At 41.8% G+C, this 22,873-nt stretch overlaps 2 protein-coding genes across 5 annotated transcripts in view; one reads left to right on the top strand and one right to left on the bottom strand.

The window, feature by feature from the left end:
- Window positions 1-9,811: 9,811 nt before the first annotated feature.
- Window positions 9,812-14,286, bottom strand: pvalb5 (parvalbumin 5). 3 transcript variants are annotated; one of them, XM_071395733.1, is made up of 5 exons: window positions 13,973-14,286; window positions 13,400-13,472; window positions 12,297-12,429; window positions 10,419-10,528; window positions 9,812-9,993 (listed from the first exon to the last, which is right to left on the bottom strand). In XM_071395733.1, the coding sequence occupies exons 2-5, from the start codon at window positions 13,458-13,460 to the stop codon at window positions 9,920-9,922; spliced, it is 378 nt and encodes a 125-aa protein (XP_071251834.1). In that variant the 5' UTR covers window positions 13,461-13,472; window positions 13,973-14,286; the 3' UTR covers window positions 9,812-9,919. The 3 variants fall into 3 exon arrangements, with proteins under 3 accessions (XP_071251834.1, XP_071251826.1, XP_071251839.1); XM_071395725.1 differs by having other exon boundaries at window positions 13,400-13,486; window positions 13,973-14,208; XM_071395738.1 differs by having other exon boundaries at window positions 9,812-10,096; window positions 13,400-13,486; window positions 13,973-14,147.
- A 1,938-nt stretch (window positions 14,287-16,224) lies between these two features.
- Window positions 16,225-22,873, top strand: part of lmtk2 (lemur tyrosine kinase 2) — a 59,757-nt gene continuing 53,108 nt past the window's right edge. For both annotated transcript variants that reach the window (XM_071395681.1, XM_071395689.1), the window contains exon 1: window positions 16,225-16,739. In XM_071395681.1, coding sequence (XP_071251782.1) covers window positions 16,637-16,739 — 103 coding nt within the window. In that variant the 5' untranslated portion in view covers window positions 16,225-16,636. The remainder of the gene's footprint in view (window positions 16,740-22,873) is intronic.

The raw sequence follows: 22,873 nt of genomic DNA, 5'->3' as shown, positions 1-22,873 counted from the left end.
CATTTTTGGGGTGGTTCAATTCGTTTGAAAATACACGAATTTCTGTGCTACTTAATTCGTGCAAAAATACACGAATTTCTGTTCTACTTAATTCGTGCGAAAAGACACGAATTTAACCAGTAGGCGACACAAGCCTTTGCAACAACCATATAGACGCGATAATTTATATTTCATTTTTGTTCTTCTTAATGGCTAATTCAACGTCATGAATATACAGAAATGTTGTCTTTGTTTAACCATGTTTTAAAATGTGTCGTTGTATGCCTATATGTACTGTTTTAGACTTGCTGAACAGAATTTTTGAGAAAAGACGCACATTTAAGTGCGACTTAATTCGTGGGAAATATTGTTTTATTAATGCCAATGCTGTTTTCTGTGCTTGATTTCGCTTAATACTTTGGATACTGGTGCACTTGTAATCAGAACGCCTTTTTGTCATGTAGGCAACCATACACGATTTTCTTCATAACCCATTTCATATTTCGTGGAGCCTAAATTACACCATTTTCTTCATAATGCATGTATTACATGTTAATGTAAAATAATGAATTATGTTGGCTTACACTTATGGCCTTTCCAAGGCCTTTCCATACCTTAAGGGAACATTTTAGCACTCACCATATGGTTAGTGAGAAACGCCACATTGCAAATGTAAGGTCCCTTACTAGACGTCCTGCAACGTTTCTAAAATTCGTGGACGGCGTCGGGCCGTGAGCGGGGGAGAGATCTTTCAGGAAGTCATCAAACTAAATCTCTCGGACGTTCGGTTTCCGTTTTATAAAAATAACACATTTTGGTCATTTTTCCGCAGTCTCGGAAATTCCCACCAGAGGGAAAATAAATAATATTGCAAATGCATGTGGCCTTTTCTCCTAAACGGAAAATATTTCGAAGACGTAATGGACAGTTGGTCCCGAACAAGATGGCGTCGAGGCCTCAACGCTTTTTGAGTTATGGCCATTTTTCTGTGATTAAAGGTCAAAAACGCAAAGTAGGGTGCTAATTTGACCGCTTCACGTCAAAGTACATAAGCATACGGTGTCAGGAAAAAAAGAACCAGCCATTTATCTATCGTAATTTAAGAGAAATCGTACATTGACAAATTGGTCATGTTCACAAAAAGGAGTTAAAAAAAAAAAGTTACAGATCCAGTTGCAGTGTGTTCAGACGAACATTTTTTAAGTGGGTCTCGAAGCTCTGCCAGAATTCTGTGATTTTATGTGATTTTATGAAATAACACACACTCATTTAACCCTCTGTAAATAAGTCAGTTCTTAACATAAAGACTTAAAACTCAATATTATATAAGAGCCTACCCCAAGGAGGATATGTGTTCACTTTCAGCTTCCTATGTCAACCGGAAGTACCTTCAAATGGTGCCATAGGGTCAGTTTCGAAGGGTTAAAAAGGTCAGATCTGCCTCCCGGGTGGCGCAGTGGTCTAGGGCACTGCATCGCAGTGCTAGCTGCGCCACCAGAGTCTCTGGGTTCGCGCCCAGGCTCTGCCGCAGCCGGCCGCGACCGGGAGGTCCGTTGGCCTAGCGTCGTCCGGGTTAGGGAGGGTTTGGCCGGTAGGGATATCCTTGTCTCATCGCGCTCCAGCGACTCCTGTGGCGGGCCGGGGGCAGTGCGCGCTAGCCAAGGGGGCCATGTGCACGGTGTTTCCTCCGACACATTGGTGCGTCTGGCTTCCGGGTTGGAGGCGCGCTGTGTTAAGAAGCAGTGCGGCTTGGTTGGGTTGTGCTTCGGAGGACGCGTGGCTTTCGACCTTCGTCTCTCCTGAGCCCATACGGGAGTTGTAGCGATGAGACAAGATAGTAATTACTAGCGATTGGATACCACGAAGAAAAGGGGATAAAAGGATGGAGTGAAAAAGTACGGTGCTTAAAGACACACAAAGCCTGCAATGGCATTGCCATTATCTCCAGGCCGTGCCGAGTTCAACAAGATGCCCCGCTTGACCGTAGCTAGCTCGGTCTGAGTGCAGCGACAGGGACAAGAAGAAGGACCCAAATGACCCTTTGACCTCAATTTCATATTTTTTTGCTTTTGGGAGACAGAGAGAGAACCGTTAAGGTTAGAAGCACAATATGACCTCAGGAACGTTCCTAAGGTCCTCCCGATCTGTGCAAGCCTAACATTGACCATGTGGCATTAACCCTTAATAGTTTAAAGAAGGTGTTTACATCAAACAGTTTACAATGACATCTCACCCCATAGGAACACATTGCCTGCACCCCTAAATTCAACCTATGTGGGTTAATAATGCCTTATGAACCTGTCTTCGATGACAATCCATCAGGCCACTATGAGGTCTACCTGTATCGATTCTAAGCTTCCTGGAGCAACCGGAAGTGGTTAAATCACCCTAAAAGTGTTTGCCATACCCAACCTGCAGTTTGAGAGAAATAGTGCATTCAACCCTATGTAAATCAGTGAGTTCTTAACGTATAGACTTAAAACTCAGGATTCTGTAAAAGCCTACTCCAATGAGGATATGTGTTTACTTTCAGCTTCCTGTGCCAACCGGAAGTGCCATAATTGGTGTCAAAAGGGCTGTTTCGAAGGGTTAAAAAAGTCAAATCTTTCCAAAACTTAATATATGTGAATAGGCAACCCTCATGAACTGTAAATCAGTCATTCATCCCATCAGATTTCAAGGAAAAATTTACACACCCACACAGAAAGGATGGAGTGACACACTGAGGGGCTTAGAGGCAGACAGTGCCTGCAATAGTTACTTTTGTTTGAACTTTTAAAGAACCATCAGACCTAGAGTTCTGAAACTTTACAAACCTGTTCTAGAGCTCAGGTCGATTAAGCACGGTGAGTTATGTGGCTCTAGAAGGTTCTCGGACCGATAAAAAGCCTCGGTGCATTTGCATTGACTTCAATTCATTTTGAGCATTACAAAATGGTGACATTTAGAAAAGTCCCAGAGTTGCAAGACTAGGTGCATTGAAACCGGCTCGGCCCATAGAGACGGACCCCGACATTTCTGTCCGATAGCTCATTCAAGGACCCCGTAGCAAGGCATGGAAAAAAGTGGAATTTCAGCACCAATTAAGGTTTTGCTCGGGCACCGAATGACCTATCGAGCCGAAACTTGGGATTCGAGGTCGCCTCACATAGGGCTAAACATAATGTGAAAACTGGACCCGCAGCTAGAACATAACTACGTATTATTTGTTTTATTATGGTTTAAATGGAAGGCGCTGTGAATTTTGGGCCTGCTCTGAAATATGTGATAGTTGGCTTCTAAACGAGTTGGAAAAAGTGAGTTTGGAGTCAGATGGTATCAGTTTGGTGTCTGAAAATATCTAATTGGCTGATGGACACTGACTTGCTAGTTGACTTTTGTGCATTTGCAATATGTTTCAACAGTGAAAAACCACCAAAATAGCATTCTGAAATCACCACTAAAAATGACATCACCATAGCCGTGCCGAGTTCAACGAGATGCCCCGCTTGACCGTAGCTTGCTCGGTCTGAGCGCAGCGACAGTGACAAGAAGATGACCCTTGACCTACATTTCAAGTCTTTTGCTTTTGGGAGACAGAGAGAGAACTGTTAAGGTTTAGAAGCACAATTTGACCTCAGGAACGTTCCTAAGGTCTCTGTGCAAGCCTAACCTTGACCGTGTGGCATTAACCCTTAACAGTTAAAAGAAGGTGTTTACATCAAACAGTTTACAATGACATCTCACCCCATAGGAACACATTGCCTGCACCCCTAAATTCAACCTGAAGCCTATGTGGGTTATGAATGTCTTATGAACCTGTCTTCAATGACAATCCATCAAGCCACTATGAGGTCTACCTGTGTTGATTCTAAGCTTCCTGGAGCAACCGGAAGTGATAAAATCACCCTAAAAGTGTTTTGCCATACCCAACCAGCAGTTTGTGTTATATAGTGCATTCAACCCTGTGTAAATCAGTCAGTTCTTAACGTATAGACTTAAAACTCAGGATTCTGTAAAAGCATACCCCGATCAGGATATGTATTTACTTATAGCTTCCTGTGCCAACCAGAAGTGCCTTAAAATGGGGTCATAGGTGCTGTTTCGAAGGTTTAAAAAAGTCAGATCTTTCCAAAACTTTAAATGTGTGAATCGGTCAACCCTCATGAACTGTAAATCAGTAATTTCGCTAAACAGATGTCAAAGAAAAGCTCACACACACACACACACACACACACACACACACACACACACACACACACACACACACACACACACACACACACACACACACACACACACACACACACACACACACACACACACACACACACACAGCAAGGACTGAGTGAAAAAGTATGGTGCTTAAAGACACACAGAGCCTTAAATGCTTTTAGGGGGGATCCAGACTTCCATACCCGCTCTGGGATACTACCTATACTATACTACCGCCCCAAATCAATGGGTGCTGGCCTGAGTGATTTATGGAGGTTTTCAAAAAATATTCTAAGTCCAAACTTTTCATGCACCTGGTATTTTTTTGGGGTTACCAGGCGTCATTTTTCAAAACGGTTGAAATTGCTTTTAGGGGGCATCCAGAGTGTCACATGACCGGATGAGGTAACTATTCTTGTTCTTCTTGTAACTTTCCGGTAGGCTAGAAGCTTTCCGGTGTTTTGCTGCTCGACACAGGTCGACGCAGGTATTGCACTTGATTTATCGTTATCGTAACCGTAGGTGCAGCCAAGTGGAAATACGAAAGCTTTCTAGCTATTTCGCACTGACGGTAATTTGAACACAAGAACGTTTCTAGTGAAAAGGTGCTTACACTCAGAGCCATGTATTTACACTCAGCCACCCTAGCCTTATTACGGGTTAACGTTTTGGTAATTTTGGTTGGCCAACAAAATGTAAGACTACAATGACTGCAGACGTTTCCCCAAATGTTATATGAAAAAAAAATGTTTTGTTATTGATGGACAATGGCAAGGCTGCCATTGTATTTTCAGTTACATTCTGGTCAATAAAAATGGTTTACACGTTTGTTTTTTAAGAAATACATGGAACTACAACCGAATAAAACACCATTAGCCATCATGCATTGCATGATTCATTCCATACTGAAGTCTGTTCAGAAAAATCGAAAACAGTACATATAGGCATAAAACCACAATGTTTTAATAGGGATTAAATAAAGACAATATATATATAAACTCTTATGGTTATATGGTTAAAAAAAAGACAAAATGTCTATATATTCATAACGTAAAATAAATAAATACAGGCGATCGCGTCTATGGTTGTTGCAACGGCTTGTGTGTCGCCAACTGGTTAAATTCGTGTCTTTTCGCACGAATTAAGTAGCACAGAAATTCGTGTATTTTCGCACAAATTAAGTAGCACAGAAATTCGTGTATTTTCAAACGAATTGAACCACCCCAAAAAATGCACAAAAACGCACGAAATCTGCTGAAATACATTTTGTACATATATGCGCGAATTGAATGTGAGGCTGGGCTGCATAAACAGTGTCAGCGTTTATGATCACTTTGTTTGATGTACAGTTAGAATATGAGATGTCGTCATACCCTGGGTTGTTCTGAACACAATGAGCCTATGTTTGTCTTTTGTGAAGAAAATTAGCTGCGGAACATGCACCAGAATGCACTAATGACTCATTTCAAAGCGCACCAAAATGATGATCTGTTTCCCTGAATTGCATTGTGAAAGTCTAAAACTGTAATAACGTGTTGGCAACAGAACATGCTATCATGCCCACCTGACCCAGATTGCAATTTATAATGGACTGTTTTTTGATTGCGTAAACAACAACAGTAATTGTGTGATGGCAGGGATGCAGGGTTGTGTTCCTCACCAAATAACTATAAGTGTACTTGCTCTAGGAGAGCTTAAAAAAGCACCTAATAGTTGAAGACTTCTTTGAGTAAAATTACTTAGGAACTGTGCACAATTTGGAGAGGTGTGTGGCCACTTGGAGACACCAGTTAGTCCTCTCACTCAAACCTTGTCATTTATTTGTCTTATTTTGCACCTAACCCGCATTTTCCAGGAATGTTCGTGTCATGTTACTGAATGTATCCATAGTATTTTCAGATTTCGTTCTCAACAAATGCCGCGAGAAGTACAGTACATGTAAAATGCACATAAAATAAACAATGTAATGATTGGATTCAGTCTTGTGTCAGGTGAACCGTTGTGTCTAATCATTTCCCCATAATTTCCAAACTGTTCCCTTTCAATTGCTACCATTGTTATGCATATGGTTTTCATACTTCTTCTGCAAGAAACATTTCAATGTATCCCTATCCATATAAGCTCATTTCCACGAGTGTAAAAGGTTAAATAGACAATTTTAAATAATTATAGGCATACTGTTTATGAGGTAAATATAGGCTACTATATTTTGGGTTTGTTTGTAATACGAGTGTGTGATATGATTCAGTAAATTGAATGACATTCACTGCATCTGTAACAGAATCACTCTCTCTTTCATGCCTATCAGAGGCAGCTAGACTATGACCCCCATCTCAGGAAACCCAACTTTTCGAGGCATAGCTTTTGGTGATTCTCTCTTTTGCATAACATCTGGCATTTGTATAAATAAAACTATTAGTTATTCCATTCCATTCCTCTTTATTTTTCTCTATTTGAAAGGAGGTGCTTTACAAGCCCCGTTTTGTTGTTTTACCTCTCCATACACGCTGCACATGTACTTCTCTTTTGTCTTTAATTATCATAATCTTATTGTTTTTCAAATAAATAAAATAAAACAGGAGAACAAATCAGTGACTAATGATTATAACGGTTGGTAAGAAGCTCAAATTGTTATCCACCTTCACAACTGCTGTCCATAAATTATCAAGTTTGCCTCTGCTGAAAATTGTCCCTAAAATGTTTTTAATCCATTTTTACTGAGAGGTCCGGTGCTCCATGTAAGATTTTGGTTCCATATTCACTATTCTGATGTATTCCAATTCAATGCCACCATCTGAGATCCCTTTGCGCACTGAAGTTCCTTCGGAGAGCGCACATCCTACTCACCATTGCGCTGCGTGAAGGCGAGTGAAAATTTGTGGATAACTCGAGTTGGCTGACCCTAACCCCTTTCCTTCTGTTTTGTATTCCCGTGACCCGGTGCGGTGACCCACACCATTTATAGGAGTTTGAGTCCCAGTTACTAAATCAGCATCGGTTTTGAAAAAAAAAAATGCTATTTTTAACGTAACAAATGAGGTTGTTCAGGGGCTCTGAGTTAGGGCCATGTGTGTGAGGGCCTAAAGACGTGGCAAGGTCATAGCCGTCTTGAAACCAAAGTAGGCTAGGGAGTGACTTCATTGACCAACTATTCACGCATCTGGGCAGATAAAAGAAAACCGGTTGTTTGGGGGTATCAATTCTCAGTATCAGGCCAGCCCTATTGATAGAATGTAAAAACATTTTAAACTCATAAAGTCACAACATATTAGGTTTCTGTTTCCAGGGTAGAATGTAAATATCATTATAGCCTATTAAGATATGTTGCTAAGGGTAGACCCATGGTGGAAAGGAACACTTCAGCTCTTCATGACTTCATGCTTTTTCGTGATTGATCTAATTGATTTACTAATTGACACAAACACAGCTAGGCATATTACGCACAAAATATTTTGATATAGTCACTTTAATACGCATTCTACCCTTCTGCGACTCCCCTGCATAGAGGACCTTTAACAATTCCACAGAATCAGTAAATACGTTTTTAAAATGAAGCCTCTTACCACCTAATCCTTCTTCTTTATAGGCAATGAGTTTAAATAATGCCGGCAACATTTACGCCCATGTGTGTGAAGTAGGCCTGGCTACAAAGGTTGAATGCTATGCTCCTATACCAGCTATATAGCCACTCCGAGCAGTTTATTAGCTCTCAAACAACTTCACCATGACATTGTGTTTACACCTGGATGGAATGGTAGAAAGAACGCCTTCCTTTCTCAATGCGACACTGCACTAACGGGAATAGCATGTCACCTGTGTGGTGTTGGATATAGAGTATCCGTCAGTCAGTTGGGAGACAAAGACGGATGGAGAGGGTACGCATGGAATTCGACGTGAGTGTCCTCCATCACCTTTTACCGCCTGAGAAAGAAAAGCCTTCGATCAATACAACTATTTACGAAACTGGGATGCCATGCAGAGCCATCCCACAGGACACAGACATCATTAAACGGCTAGTTTTGATTTACATTTGGTTGAGTTGTCAACTAACGTGGAAATCTGTCCTTTGGTCTGATGAATCCAAATTTGAGATTTTTGGTTCCAAACGCCATGTCTTTGTGAGACACAGAGGATGTGAACGGATTATCTCCGCATGTGTGGTTCCCACCGTGAAACATGGAGGAGGAGGTGAGATGGTGCTTTGCTGGTGACACTGATGGTGATTTATTTATAATTGAAGGCATACTTAACCAGCAGGCTACCACAGCATTCTGCAGTGATACGCCATCCCATCTGGTTTGTGCTTAGTGGGACTATCATTTGTTTTTCCAACAGGACAATGACACAACACACCTCCAGGCTGTGTAAGGGCTATTTGACCAATAAAGAGAGTGATGGAGTGCTGCATCAGATGACCTGGCCTCCACAATCACCCGACCTCAACCCAATTGAGATGGTTTGGGATGAGTTGGACCGCAGAGTGAAGGAAAATCAGCCAACAAGTGCCCAGCATATGTGGGAACTCCTTCAAGACGGTTGGAAAATAATTCCAGGTGAAGCTGGTTGAGAGAATGCCAAGAGTGTGCAAAGCATAGATCAAGACAAAGGGTGGCTACTTTGAAGAATCTCAAATATATTTTGATTTGTTTAACACTTTTTTGGTTACTACATGATTCCATATGTGTTATTTTACTAGTTTTGATGTCTTCACTATTATTCTACAATGTAGAAAATAGTAAAAATAAAGAAAAACCCTTGAATGAGTAGGTGTGTCCAAACTTTTGACTGTTACTGTATATCTCTCTATTATGTGTGGGAATACTTTGGAACAGATTTCGGCCCGCTGGATGCCAGTTGGGGAACACTGTTATAGGCTACAGCCTACTCAAACATTACGCATAATTGTATGCATATATCAAAATGAATGCTCTCGGCTTTTTCGTTTACAATAGATAATACAATGTTATATATTTTATTCACATGATTCTTCATGGGCAAAGGCAGATGTTAACCCATCTATCGAAATAAGCATGTTTAGGTCTGAAAAGTATTCATTTGAATTATCTCCAGCAGAAGGCGGTGTTAGTCCTGATATGGACACGCCATACGGGGAACACAAAACTGAATGAGTTAATCAAATGTTTTTATAATTTTTCCGAAATATTTTGTTTTGCCCACATCTAACCATATTTAACCTGTCTGGCCTCATTGCAGACTGACGTATCGCTGTCAGTACAGTATAAGTAAATTAAGATGGATTTAACTGATGCTTACAAGAGGCTACTCATCTCATTGTCTTGATGAATGATCTCTCTCGTCGTCATCTACTCAAGAGGTTTCCGTCACTCTGTGATGTACTGTAGTTGGCATCGTCCGGGCTCCGGGTCTTGTCCATGGTTGCGTGCTGTAGGCACGCAGCCTCTCGCTTGCTTTATACTGCATCGGAAATGCAGCCTGCACAAGCCGTGGGCACTTTGCTTATATCATCACATTTAGAGCTGCGTTGTCTCTTGTAGGCCCATGCAGAACACACAATTAAAATGCACGGGGGTAATCAGGCTAATAGCTTAGACCCAAATACGCACTGAAACGCCAACATAACCTTCGGGACTGTAGTAAGACACACGGACATCATATCTACGTTTTAAATCCTTTATTAAACCGTACCAGTTACCCAATGGATAGATTGATACTGACTTATACACCTAATATCCACGGCTACGAACTTATGTGCCAAGATGCACCATCAACCGGGGAGAGGACCAGCAGGCATGTAAATCGAGTCGCTGAGGTGGGCATTTCCCTCCAGACTTGCTGAATCTGGACGTTTTGGGTTCCAGACGTTGTAAAAAGTACCAAAAGAAAGAAAAAAAAGAGAGCCCTGATGAGGAGTGAAAGCTTCATTTCAGCAAAGCGCAGAACTCTGCAAGAGAACAGAGAAACAGAGCGATGACAAAGAGATATAGTGATCACCTGACGTGTGACCTCACAGCCAAGTCACAGTGAATATTGCATACGTTGAAAAAGCTTGCATTTATTTACTGGTTCTTCCACTATGCCTTTGCAGCGTTCCTTCCTTCCTTCAGATGCAATATCCCCTATTATCTGGAATAATATCAAATATAATTATATAAAACTGTTGAAACTATTATCAAGATGATATTTCGTGTCAGCATTGGACAGTCCCTCTGTTGCTCTCCTGTCAGGTGTGTGTAGTGCTGATGTGAGTGTACTGTAATCTGTACCTTCCATCCCTATCTTTCCATCCCCGTCTCTGTCTCCTGCCGCTAGGAGAGTTCTGGTCTCAGCATCAGTCAGCTCCCTGGCCCCTGAGGAGAAGTTCTGCAGGAATAATCTGGGGATACACAAACAAAGAGAGGAGAGAGGAGTGAAGAACTACACCTACATCTCATGTGTCAATGCTGCTTCATTGTATTGATATGTAATGTATAGTTTATTTCAGCTTGAATACATCAGGCTCTTTCTATGAGCATGACAAACACACACACACACACACACACACACACACACACACACACACACACACACACACACACACACACACACACACACACACACACACACACACACACACACACACACACACACACACACACACACACACACACACACACACACACACACACAACTACACTGAACAAAAATATAAATGCAACATGCAACAATTTCAAAGATCTTACTGAGTTACAGCTCATATAAGGAAATCAGTAAACTGAAATTAATTCATTAAGCCCTAAACTATGTATTTCACATGACTGGGAATACAGATATGCATCTGTTGGTCACATATACCTTAAAAATAAAGGTAGGGGCGTGGATCAGAAAACCAGTCAGTATCTGGTGTGACCACCATTTGCCTCATGCAGCGCGACACATCTCCTTTACATAGAGGTGATCAGGCTTGTTGATTGTGGCTTGTGAAATATTGTCCAACTTCTTTTCAATGGCTGTGCGAAGTTGCTGGATATTGGCGAGAACTGGAACACAATGTCGTACATGTCGATCCAAAGCTTCCCAAACATGCTCAATGGGTGACATATCTGGTGAGTATGTAGGCTATTTAAGAACTGGGACACTTTCAGCTTCCAGGAATTGTGTACAGATCCTTGCAACATGGGGCCATGCATTATCATGCTGAAACATGACGTGATGGCGGCGGATGAATGGCATGACAATGGGCCTCAGGATCTCGTCACAGTATCTCTGTGCATTCAAATTGTCATCGATAAAATGCAATTGTGTTATCATCAGCAAACCGCTTGCCAACATGACGCCATACACGCTGTCTACCATCTGCCCGGTACAGTTAAAACCGGGATTCATCAGTGAAGAGCACACTTCTCCAGCGTGCCAGTGGCCATAGAAGATGAGCATTTGCCCACTGAAGTCGGTTTTGACGACAAACTGCAGTCAGGTCAAGACCCTGGTGAGGACGACAAGCACACACATGAGCCTCCCTGAAACGGTTTCTGACAGGTTTTGCAGAAATTCTTCAGTTGTGCAAACCCACAGTTTCATCAGCTGTCCAGGTGGTTGTTCTCAGACAATCCCACAGGTGAAGAAGCTGGATGTGGAGGTCCTGGGCTGGCGTGGTTATACGTGGTCTGCTGTTGTGAGGCTGGTTGGACATACTGCCAAATGTTCTAAAATGACATTGGAGGTGGCTTATGGTAGATAAAGGAACATTAAATTCTCTGGCAACAACTCTGGTGGACATTCCTGCAGTCACCAGGCCAATTGTATGCTCCCTCAAAACTTGAGACATCTGTGGCATTGTGTTGTGTGACAAAACTGCACATTTTAGAGTGGCCTTTTATTGTCCCCAGCACAAGGTGCAACTGTCTAATGATAATTCTGTTTAATCAGCTTCTTGATATGCCACACCTGTCAGGTGGATGGATTATCTTGGCAAAGAAGAAATGCTCACTGACAGGGATGTAAAGAATTGTGTACACAACATTTGAGCTAAATAAGCTTTTTGTGCATATGGAACATTTCTGGGACCAACCCCTTCACGTGCACCCCCCTCCCTCCACACACACACCCTCCCTACCTCCCTACCTCCCTCCACACACAGCCACCCTCCCCAACTCATATCATACTTCAGCTCCTCCTCCTCTATGTATCCACTCTGGTCTTGGTCCAGGACTCTGAACACCCGTTGGCCCTCTGCCTCTGGCTTGCCGGTCAGTCCCACTTGTGCAAAGAACAACTTGAAGTTGAATGTGCCTGGAGCTAATGGAGAGATGGGGGAAGTGATCAAGAGAAATGTAGAGAGATGTCGAGAGGAAGTGAGAGAGTGTGAGGAAAGAGAGATCCGCCAGCATGACAAGGAGAGAGAATGGAGAGGGGGATGAATAGAGAGATGTAACATTCTCTCATGCGCTCAAATTACTTTCATTTGACTACTACAGACATTCACAATCACAAACACAAACCCTCTAGCATTTTAATGCCACTGAGCCCTGACAATAATATGGTAGTTAAGGACATTATTATCCAATCTAAACACACAGATTCACAGAACACCTCAGGGAACCCATTCTAATGTGAACGTGTGACATTATGCTACAGATCAAATGTTTAAATCAATACATTTTTATTCACAGTTTATGCAGTTACAGAGAGTCACTCAGGTCATTATGAAAACCAAATGTCTCATAAAGAACAGAGAAAGAGAATGATGGATCAAGTCTGTTTTGAATAATATATTATACACCACAAACAGTTATGCTGATGATATACTGAAACGTGAGTATACAAGCATTTACATGTGGGTGTATTCTGGATGGTGTGCTTTAGTCTGCCCTCTGAAGCAGATGTAATGTGTAGCTAAATAATTAAATGCTGGTGGGCTGCAAATGAAGCCTGCTTGACTGGCTTGATTTAGTCTTCTCTTCAATGCTCAGCATAAACACTGGTATCTGGGTGGTAACTGCTCTGCTGCTCCCCAGCCCCCTGGCTGCCTGGTTACCTGGATCCACCCACCAACCTTCCCCCAATATAGGACCGCCCTTGGGAGTGGGACTCTTGGGCGTGTGTGTGTGTGTGTGTGTGTGTGTGTGTGTGTGTGTGTGTGTGTGTGTGTGTGTGTGTGTGTGTGTGTGTGTGTGTGTGTGTGTGTGTGTGTGTGTGTGTGTGTGTGTGTGTGTGTGTGTAATGGTGTGTAATGGTGTGTAATGGTGTGTTCACGTGTTTGACTCACCTTGACAAGCCTTGACGGCAGCCCTGATGTCCTCCTCTCTCAGCAACCCTGTAAACGCCATGGTTCTCTGTGCCTGAGGGACACGTGCTTGCAATAGGGAAACACATCACAATAAATGAAAGTGACACAGTGTGTTTTCCTGACACAAACAGTCAGGGTGTGTTTTTCTTAAAGCATCAGACAAATCCCTCATCAGCCTATCCTCCTTCAGCTTCGAGGTACTATATAGCTACTGTTTCTGTGGAATTTATTCAATGACAATTGCTTGACTTTTCAAGCTGTGGCTCTATGAATAAAACACTAAATACATTTTGCAAAACAATTACAAATTTGTCCAAAGTCTTGACGATGCAACTTTAAGTACAATTGTTTGTCTCCAAGCGAGACCTTGAGAGGTCTGCATCTGCACATGTCCTATTTTTTGTGGAATTAAACCAAATTACATTTGATCCCATTGAAAAACCCTGAGATGCACAAAACACTCATGAATACACAGAAAGATACATCAATCCCTACAGAACTGAAACAAAAGATCAACGCATAATATATCTTTAAAGCCTGGCTGGTACTAACCGTTATCTGGGTGAGGTGGTGTCCGCGCTGTAAGTCAGTGATGCGCAGATCTCTGCCTCTCTTGATTTTTGCCTATTACCCAACACCACTCTCCTCCTGCAGCTTTGTGATCCAGAAAGCAAACATGACGTTTCTCTGTCCTCAAACCCTAGGAGATAACATCGCAATTGGAACTCCTCCTCCCCCTTCATTAACTAATCAGAGCAGAACATTTTTCACAACTATTGTCAACTAACTTGCAGGGGGTAGAGCTTACAACCCAGCCTGTTAATTGGCTTGATAGGAATAAACAATGCCAAACTATCCCATAGTCCATTATTGCATAATGGGGGTTTTCCATGTAGAAATATTAAGCGTTGACTATGATCCACAATGATGAGCAAAGATGCTAGGATATATTTGGCTCTTTGGAGAGATAAAAGTCCCAGTCAGAATTTCACATTTTCTATAGCTGTGAATGGACAGAACCTTGGTGACTCTGCAGAGTACAGTCCTCTTCAGAGTCAACATCTACTCCATGTTATGCATTTTGTATGGATTATTAATAACCACAAATGATACATCTGAGTGAGTGTAAAGTAACAAACATGACATGGAATGAAAACACAGCAGTACAATTAGGGTCTTCAAATACTTACTTAATGTGTACAGTCCATAAACCAGCATGTACACTGAATACTGTCAACACAGGATGTGTCATTAATAACAGATTTTAAAACTCCCATCACACCCTCTTACTATAGGCTATAAAAGCAGAGTTTCTAAGGTTCAGTCAAAAGTAATGAATGTTATCCCTTTGCTTGGGTATGAAGGATGTGTCCAACTCCTTACCTGGCTCTTCCTGCCATATTTGACATAGATGCAAAACAAATTGATGCGTATAACATAATGTAGGTCTACTTAGCTATATTGTGGCTTATCTCATGTCAACTGGTTTCAGTTCAAATTGTTGGTATTGACCCCCTTTATTAGTTATTTATTTATTGCAGTTCTTTTGCACTGGTTCTATGCACACTCAATTGACTCCACCCACAAGCTCACACATGGGGGCGGCAGGTAGCCTAGTGGTTAGAGCATTGGACTAGTAACCGAAAAGTTGCAAGATCGAATCGCCGAGCTGACAAGGTAAAAATCTGTCGTTCTGCCCCTGAACAAGGCAGTTAACCCACTGTTCCTAGTGTAACGGATGTGAAATGGCTGGCTAGTTGGCGGTGGTGCACGCTGGTAGCCTTTCGATCGGTGACGTCGCTTGCTCTGAGACCTTGAGGTGGTGGTTCCCCTTTGCTCTGCAAGGGCTGCGGCCTTTGTGGAGCGATAGGTAGCGATGCTTCGTGGGTGTCAGTTGTTGATGTGTGCAGAGGGTCCCTGGTTCGTGCCCGGGGCGAAGGGACGGACTAAAGTTAAAACTGTTACACTAGGCCGTCATTGAAAATAAGAATTTGTTCTTAACTGACTTGCCTAGTTAAATTAAAAGATACTACACTGACACTCCAACACACACATACTACATAAACTCACACACATGCATAATGATGACATACACTCACACATAGGCACACTTTCACACACACACACACACACACACACACACACACACACACACACACACACACACACACACACACACACACACTGCTGCTATGCTGTTATATATCCTGATTGCCTAGTCACTTTTATCACTAGCTACCTACCAGTACATACTGTGTTACCTCAACTACCTCGTACCCATGCACATTGACTCGGTACAGGCACTCCTTGTATATACCCTCGTTATTGTTTTTATTGTGTTACTATCTACTTTTTTATTTAGCAAATGTTGTTCTTACTTTTTAAATCTGCATTGTCAGGTATAGGCTCGTAAGTAAGCATATCACTCTAAAGTCTACACCTGTTGTATTCGGCGCATGTGACCAATAAAATTTGATATGATAAGCATACCTTTCCAAGACCTTTGCACCCCCTAAGAAATAACAATTATAGGGGAAACACTGGATGTATAGCCTACAAGTCCATTAAATCAGGCAGGTAGAGTAGTTCATCTTTCATAAAGCACTGGAACATTGCTTGAATACCTCACATGTCAAGTGACTGGTCTAAAAACGCATCTAGCTTTACGTTTGACACAAAGCAATGGATGTGGACAGGGAATTCGAAGAATGATAGTGATTGGTCATATCGGTACATTATTAATACAGATTAATGGGTTGTGATTCGCTATTGTATATGTCTCAATATGCACGCCCCCATGCTATGACGTTGTAGGAACATGGCGCCTCTGAGGAGAGGTGGTCCCTGACAGTTTGGACTAGTGATAAAATATTACGTATGAATAAATGTAGAGCACTGCCGGCAAAGCGTATTTATCTAAATATTATTGTTCTAGAAAGGTAATAGACCTTTTCTATTTTTCATGGATAATGAAACGGCATTGTTTGAGGCATTGATAGCTCATGTTAGCTTGTCGTTGCTATTGACGCTAGCCAACGCGTTTAGTCTTAATACAATGTTTGCGGTGCGGGCATTTTCATTTAGCCTGTAGATCTAGCTATATATTTAACTTATTATCAATGAAATGTAAATTTTATTTAGTTTATTAGTATTTAGTTATAATTTTTTGACGATTTTGGATTCTCATTAGCTAGTTAGCTAGCTAAGCTAAAAAGGATGGGGAACCGTCATGGATTTGTGTTGTTGCTGGCGACTGGAATTTTTCTGTCGGCGTTATTTCTGGCCGAAGGTGCTCCGCTTCCGTATTCTGACACAACAGGTAAGATGACTCTAAATATATTTTGTTTACCATGTCACTGAATGAACTGTTACCAACAGTTATTTCCAATTAGTTTCAGGCCAATGCCATTATGCTAGTTAGTTAATTAGTAAGAGGAATAAGCTAGTTAACTAGTAAGCCATATCGCGCTAGCGACTCGCTCAAGAAGCTAACGCCAGGAGGATAGGCAACTATTTAAATAACTAGCTAGTTAGCTTGCCAATGCTAACTAACGTTCAACATAGCCAGACAGCAACCGCTGAGGGACACGAAGGGGGTATTTTGTTGCTTGTTATAGATTTGAGACGCGTTGAGCTAACGTTAGTATGTCAATGCAATGTAGATGAGCTATTTGAACTGACTTGCTAGATTTTAAGGGTAGTAAACTCAGTACTCATACACCTGGCCAGTCCATTTACAACAGTTAGTTTTATCCAGTGCAGTTGTGCTTAGTAGTAGTATCAGTTCATAACACTATTTGCCTTCAACAGTTCACTCTTGCTTTGATAGTTTGACAACTGTAACACTGGTTCTGATGAAGTGATTCACCTAATGACAATGTGTGTTGACAACCATAACATCTGTTTAACTGGAACACCATTTAAAGTTTTGTCTGATGAACCTACCTTGCCTTATCAAAGAAATACAGTGCATTCGGAAAGTATTCAGACCCCTTGACTTATTCCATATTTTGTTACATTACAGCCGTGTTCTAAAATGTATTAAATGTTTTTCCACAACAATCTACACACAATACCCCATAATGACAAAGCAAAAAACATTTTTTAGAAATGGTTGCAAATTTATAAAACATTCAAAACAAATACCTTATTTACATAAGTATTCAGAGCTTTTGCTATGAGACTCAAAATTGAACTCCGATGCATCCTTTTTCCATTGATCATCCATGAGATGTTTTTACAGCTTGATTGGAGTCCACCTGTGGTAAATTCAATTGATTGGACATGATTTGGAAAGACACACATCTGTCTATATAAGGTCCCACAGTTGACAGTGCATGTCAGAGCAAAACCCAAGCCGCGAGGTTGAAGGAATTATCCGTAGAGCTCCGAGACAGGATAGTGTTGAGGCACAGATCTGGGGAAGGTTACCAAAAAATGTCTGCAGCATTGAATGTACCCAAGACTTCATTTTTAAATGGAAAAAGTTTGGAACCATCAAGACTGTTCCTAGAGCTGGCCGCCTGGCCAAACAGAGCAATTGGGGGAGAAGGGCCTTGCTCAGGGAGTTGACCAAGAACCTGATGGTCACTCTGAAAGAGCTCCAGACTTCCTCTGTGGAGATGGTTGTCCTTCTGGAAGGTTCTCCCATCTCTGCAGCACCACCAATCAGGCCTTTATGGTAGAGTGGCTAAACGGAAGCCACAGTAAAAGGCACAAAACACCCCACTCGGACTTTGCCAAAAGGCACCTGAAGAACTTTCAGACCATGAGAAACAAGATTCTCTGGTCTGATGAAATCAAGATTGAACTCTTTGGCCTGAATGCCAAGCATCACGTCTGGAGGAAACCTGGCACCATCCCTACGGTGAAACATGGTGATGGCAACATCATACTGTGGGGATGTTTTTCAGTGGCAGGGACTGGGAGTCAGGATTGAGGCAAAGATGAACGGAGAAAAGTATAGCGATCCTTAATGAAAACCTGCTCAGGACCTCAGACTGGGGCGAACGTTCACCTTCCAACAGGACAACGACCCTAAGCACACAGCCAAGAAAACACAGGAGTGGATTTGAGACAAGTCTCTGAATGTCCTTGAGTGGCCCAGCCAGAGCCCGGACTTGAACCCGATTTCTCTGGAGAGACCAGAAAATAGCTGTGCAGCAACGCTCCCCATTCAAGTTGACAGAGCTTGAGAGGATCTGCAGCGAAGAATGGGAGAAACTCCCCAAATTAAATTTAGTTAGTCACATGCGCCGAGTACACTTTGAAGGAGAGGTTGTTGTCCTGGCACCACATGGCCAGGTCTCTGACCTCCTCCCTATAGGCTGTCTCGTCGGTGATCAGGCCTACCGCTCATTGGCAAACTTAATGATGGTGTTTGAGTCGTGCCTGGCCGTGCAGTCATGAGTGAACAGGGAGTACAGTAGGGGACTGAGCATGCACCCCTGAGGGGTACCTGTGTTAATCTTTCTAGGACACACGTTCCGCTAGCGGAACCCCCCCCCCCACAACATTCCGCTGAAAAGGCAGCGCGGGAAATTCAAAAATATTTTAGAAATGTGTAGCTTTCACACATTAACAAGTCCAATATAGCAAATGAAAGATAAACATCTTGTTAATCTACCCATCGTGTCCGATTTAAAAAATGCTTTACAGCGAAAACGCAACATATGATTATGTTAGATCACCAAGTTCAGAAAACACACAGCCATTTTCCCAGCCAAAGATAGGAGTCACAAAAACAGAAATAGAGAGAAAATGAATCACTAACCTTTGAGGATCTTCATCAGATGACACTCATAGGACATCATGTTACACAATACATGTATTTTTTGTTCGATAATGTGCATATTTATATACAAAAATCTTAGTTTACATTGATGTACACAAATGTTCAGAAATGCCTCCAAAATATCCAGAGAAATTGCTGAGAGCCACGTCAAATAACTGAAATACTCAGCATAAACTTTGATGAAAGATACATGTTTTACATAGAATTAAAGATACACTTGTTCTTAATGCAACCGCTGTGTCAGATTTCAAAAACTTTACGGAAAAAGCAAACCATGTAATAATCTGAGACGGCACTCAGAAAGAAAATAAAAAATTCTCCGCCATGTTGGAGTCAACAAAAATCAGAAATTACATTATAAATATTCCCTTTGATGATCTTCATCAGAATGCACTCCCAGGAATCCTAGTTCCACAATAAATTGTTGTTTTGTTGGATAATGTCCATTATTTATGTCCAAGTAGCTACTTTTGTTAGCACGTTTAGTACACATATCCAAACGCTCGTGCAGGTCCAGCCGAACGTCGAACGAAAACTTCAAAAAGTTATATTACAGGTCGAAGAAACTTGTCAAACTAAGTAGAGAATCAATCTTTAGGATGTTATCATAAATATTCAATAACGTTCCAACCCGAGAATTCCTTTGTCTGTAGAGAAGCAATGGAACACAGGTCGCTATCATGTGAAATGCGCGTGACCAGGACCTGGCTCTCTGCCAGACCACTGACTCAAACAGCTCCCATCCGGCTCCACATCACAGTAGAAGCCTCATTTAAGGTTCTACAGACGGTTGACATCTAGTGGAAGCCGTAGGAAGTGCAAACAGATCCAAATCCTACTGTGCATTCAATAGGGGCTGATTTGAAAATCGACCAACCTCATATATCCCACTTCCTGGTTGGATTTTTCTCAGGTTTTCGCCTGCCATATGAGTTCTGTTATACTCACAGACATCATTCAAACAGTTTTAGAAACTTCAGAGTGTTTTCTATCCAATAGTTATAATAATATGCATATATTAGCATCTGGGACAGAGTAGGAGGCAGTTCACTCTGGGCACGCTATTCATCCAAAAGTGAAAATGCTGCCCCCTATCCCCAAAAAGTTTTAACTTCCTGACTGATGTCTTGAGATGTTGCTTCAATATATCCACACAATTTCCCTGCCTCATGATGCAATCTATTTTGTGAAGTGCACCAGTCCCTCCTGCAGCAGAGCACCCCCCACAACATGATGCTGCTGCCACCCCAGTGCTTCACGGTTGGGATGGTGTTCTTCGGTTTGCAAGCCTCCCCCTTTTTCCTTCAAACGTAACAATGGTGATTATGGCCAAACAGTTCTATTTTTGTTTCATCAGACCAGAGGACATTTCTCCAAAAAGTACGATCTTTGTCCCCATGTGCAGTTGTAAACCGTAGTCTGGCTTTTTTATGGCGGTTTTGGAGCAGTGGCTTCTTCCTTGCTGAGCGGCCTTTCAGGTTATGTCGATATAGGACTTGTTTTACTGTGTATATAGATACTTTTGTTCCTGTTTCCTCCAGTATCATCACATGGTCCTTTTGCTGTTGTTCTGGGATTGATTTGCACTTTTCGCACCAAAGTACGTTCGTCTCTAGGAGACAGAACGCATCTCTTTCCTGAGCAGTATAACAGCTGCGTGGTCCCATGGTGTTTATAATAGCATACTATTGTTAGTACAGATGAACGTGGTACCTTCAGGCATTTGGAAATTGCTCCCAAGGATGAACCAGACTTGTGGAGGTTTACAACTTTTTTCTGAGGTCTTGGCTGATTTCTTTTGATTTTCCCATGATGTCAAGCAAAGAGGCACAGAGTTTGAAGGTAGGCCTTGAAATACATCCACATGTACACTTCCAATTGCCTCAAAGTATGTCAATTAGCCTATCAGAAGAGGAGCTTCTAAAGCCATGAAATCATTTTCTGGAATTTCCCAAGCTGTTTAACTTCTTATGGGCAGGTGGGACGGTAGCATCCGGTGAAATTGCTGAGCGCGAAATTCAAACTACAGAATTATAAATATTTAACTTACATAAAATCACAAGTGTAATACATCAAAATAAAGCTGAACTTATTGTTAATCCAGGCGCTGTGTCAGATTTCAAAAAGGCACACCATGCGATTATCTGAGGACAGCTCCCCACATATAAAAGCATGAAAAACATATTTCAACCAGGCAGGTGCACCACGAAAGTCAGAAATGGCGATATAATAAATGCCTTACCTTTGATCTTCTTCTGTTGGCACTCCAAAAGGTCCCAGATATATCACAAATGGTCCTTTATTTCGGTAATGTCCTTTATATCCATAAAAATTCAGTTTAGTTGGCGCGCTTCAGTCAATTATCCACCCAGTTTCCCTCCATCAAAATGCATACAAAATGAATCCCAAACGTTACTAAAACTTTTCCAAGCAAGTCAAACAACGTTTATAATCAAACCTTAGGTACCCTAATACGTAAATAAACGATCAAATTTAAGACGGAGAATCGTTATTGTCTTTACCGGAGAAAAATACCAAAGCACGCGCTCTCTTCCATGCGCTTGGAAACACTACAGCCAAAATAGGAGCCACCTAGGAAAACTACAATTTCTGGCTCATTTTTCCAAAAACCAGCATGAAACTCTTTCTAAAGACTGTTGACATCTAGTGGAAGCCCTAGGAACTGCAATCTGGGAGGATTTCGCCTTATAATAAAAGTGACAGCCATTGAAAACAGTGGTAGGCTGATTTTTTTGGTGGGGGGGGGGGTTGGTTTGTCCTCTGGGTTTCGCCTGCCATATCAGTTCTGTTATACTCACAAATAATTTTAACATTTTTAGAAACTTTAGAGTGTTTTCTATCCAAATCTACCAATTATATGCATATCCAAGCTTCTGGGCCTGAGTAACAGGCAGTTTACTTCGGGCACGCTTTTCATCCAGATGTGAAAATACTGCCCCCTACCCAAGAGAGGTTAAAGGCACAGTCAACTTCTGACCCACTGGAATTGTGATGCAGTGAATTATAAGTGGAATAATCTGTCTGTAAACAATTGTTGGGAAAATGACTTGCGTCATTCACAAAGTAGATGTCCTAACTGACTTGCCAAAACTATAGTTTGTTAACAAGACATTTGTGGAGTGGTTGAAAAACGAGTTTTAATGACTCCAACCTAAGTGTATGTAAACTTCCGACTTCAACTGTAATACTCCTTGAGCTCCTGTCCGTCTTATAGAATATTAGCTCAAAAGTATGGTGGAGCGCCTATACTTATATGTAAACAGTACCTGCACCCAAAATGAGTACCGGCACCTATTGCAGTCCAAGTCAAGCACTGGTCATTACCATCTGATAGACAAGCATTTATCAGTCACACATACACTCCCAATAGCCCCTATACCCCAAACACAGGTTTCAGTAGGTGAGGCTTTGATAGGAATCACTATGCTCTCTATCTATCCACGTTTTCATTGACTAGGCCTAACTGAAAATAGGCTTTAATATTGATAGAGGTTCCTTGTTTCGTTGTTTTATCTAAAGCAGAGTATACGTTTAACCGATCACCAGACAAGACTGTGTTGACCCATGGCTTGGGTGTTCACCTGGCCTTTAGCCACCCAATATTGTAGTGCCTATTGTCATGGGTGATCTCTGTGACA

This window comes from Salvelinus alpinus, chromosome 1, assembly GCF_045679555.1.
Source record: "Salvelinus alpinus chromosome 1, SLU_Salpinus.1, whole genome shotgun sequence".
NCBI classification, from domain to species: Eukaryota; Metazoa; Chordata; class Actinopteri; order Salmoniformes; family Salmonidae; genus Salvelinus; species Salvelinus alpinus.
The sequence above is the reverse complement of the archived record's forward strand: the minus strand, read 5'-3'. Positions and strand labels throughout refer to the sequence as shown.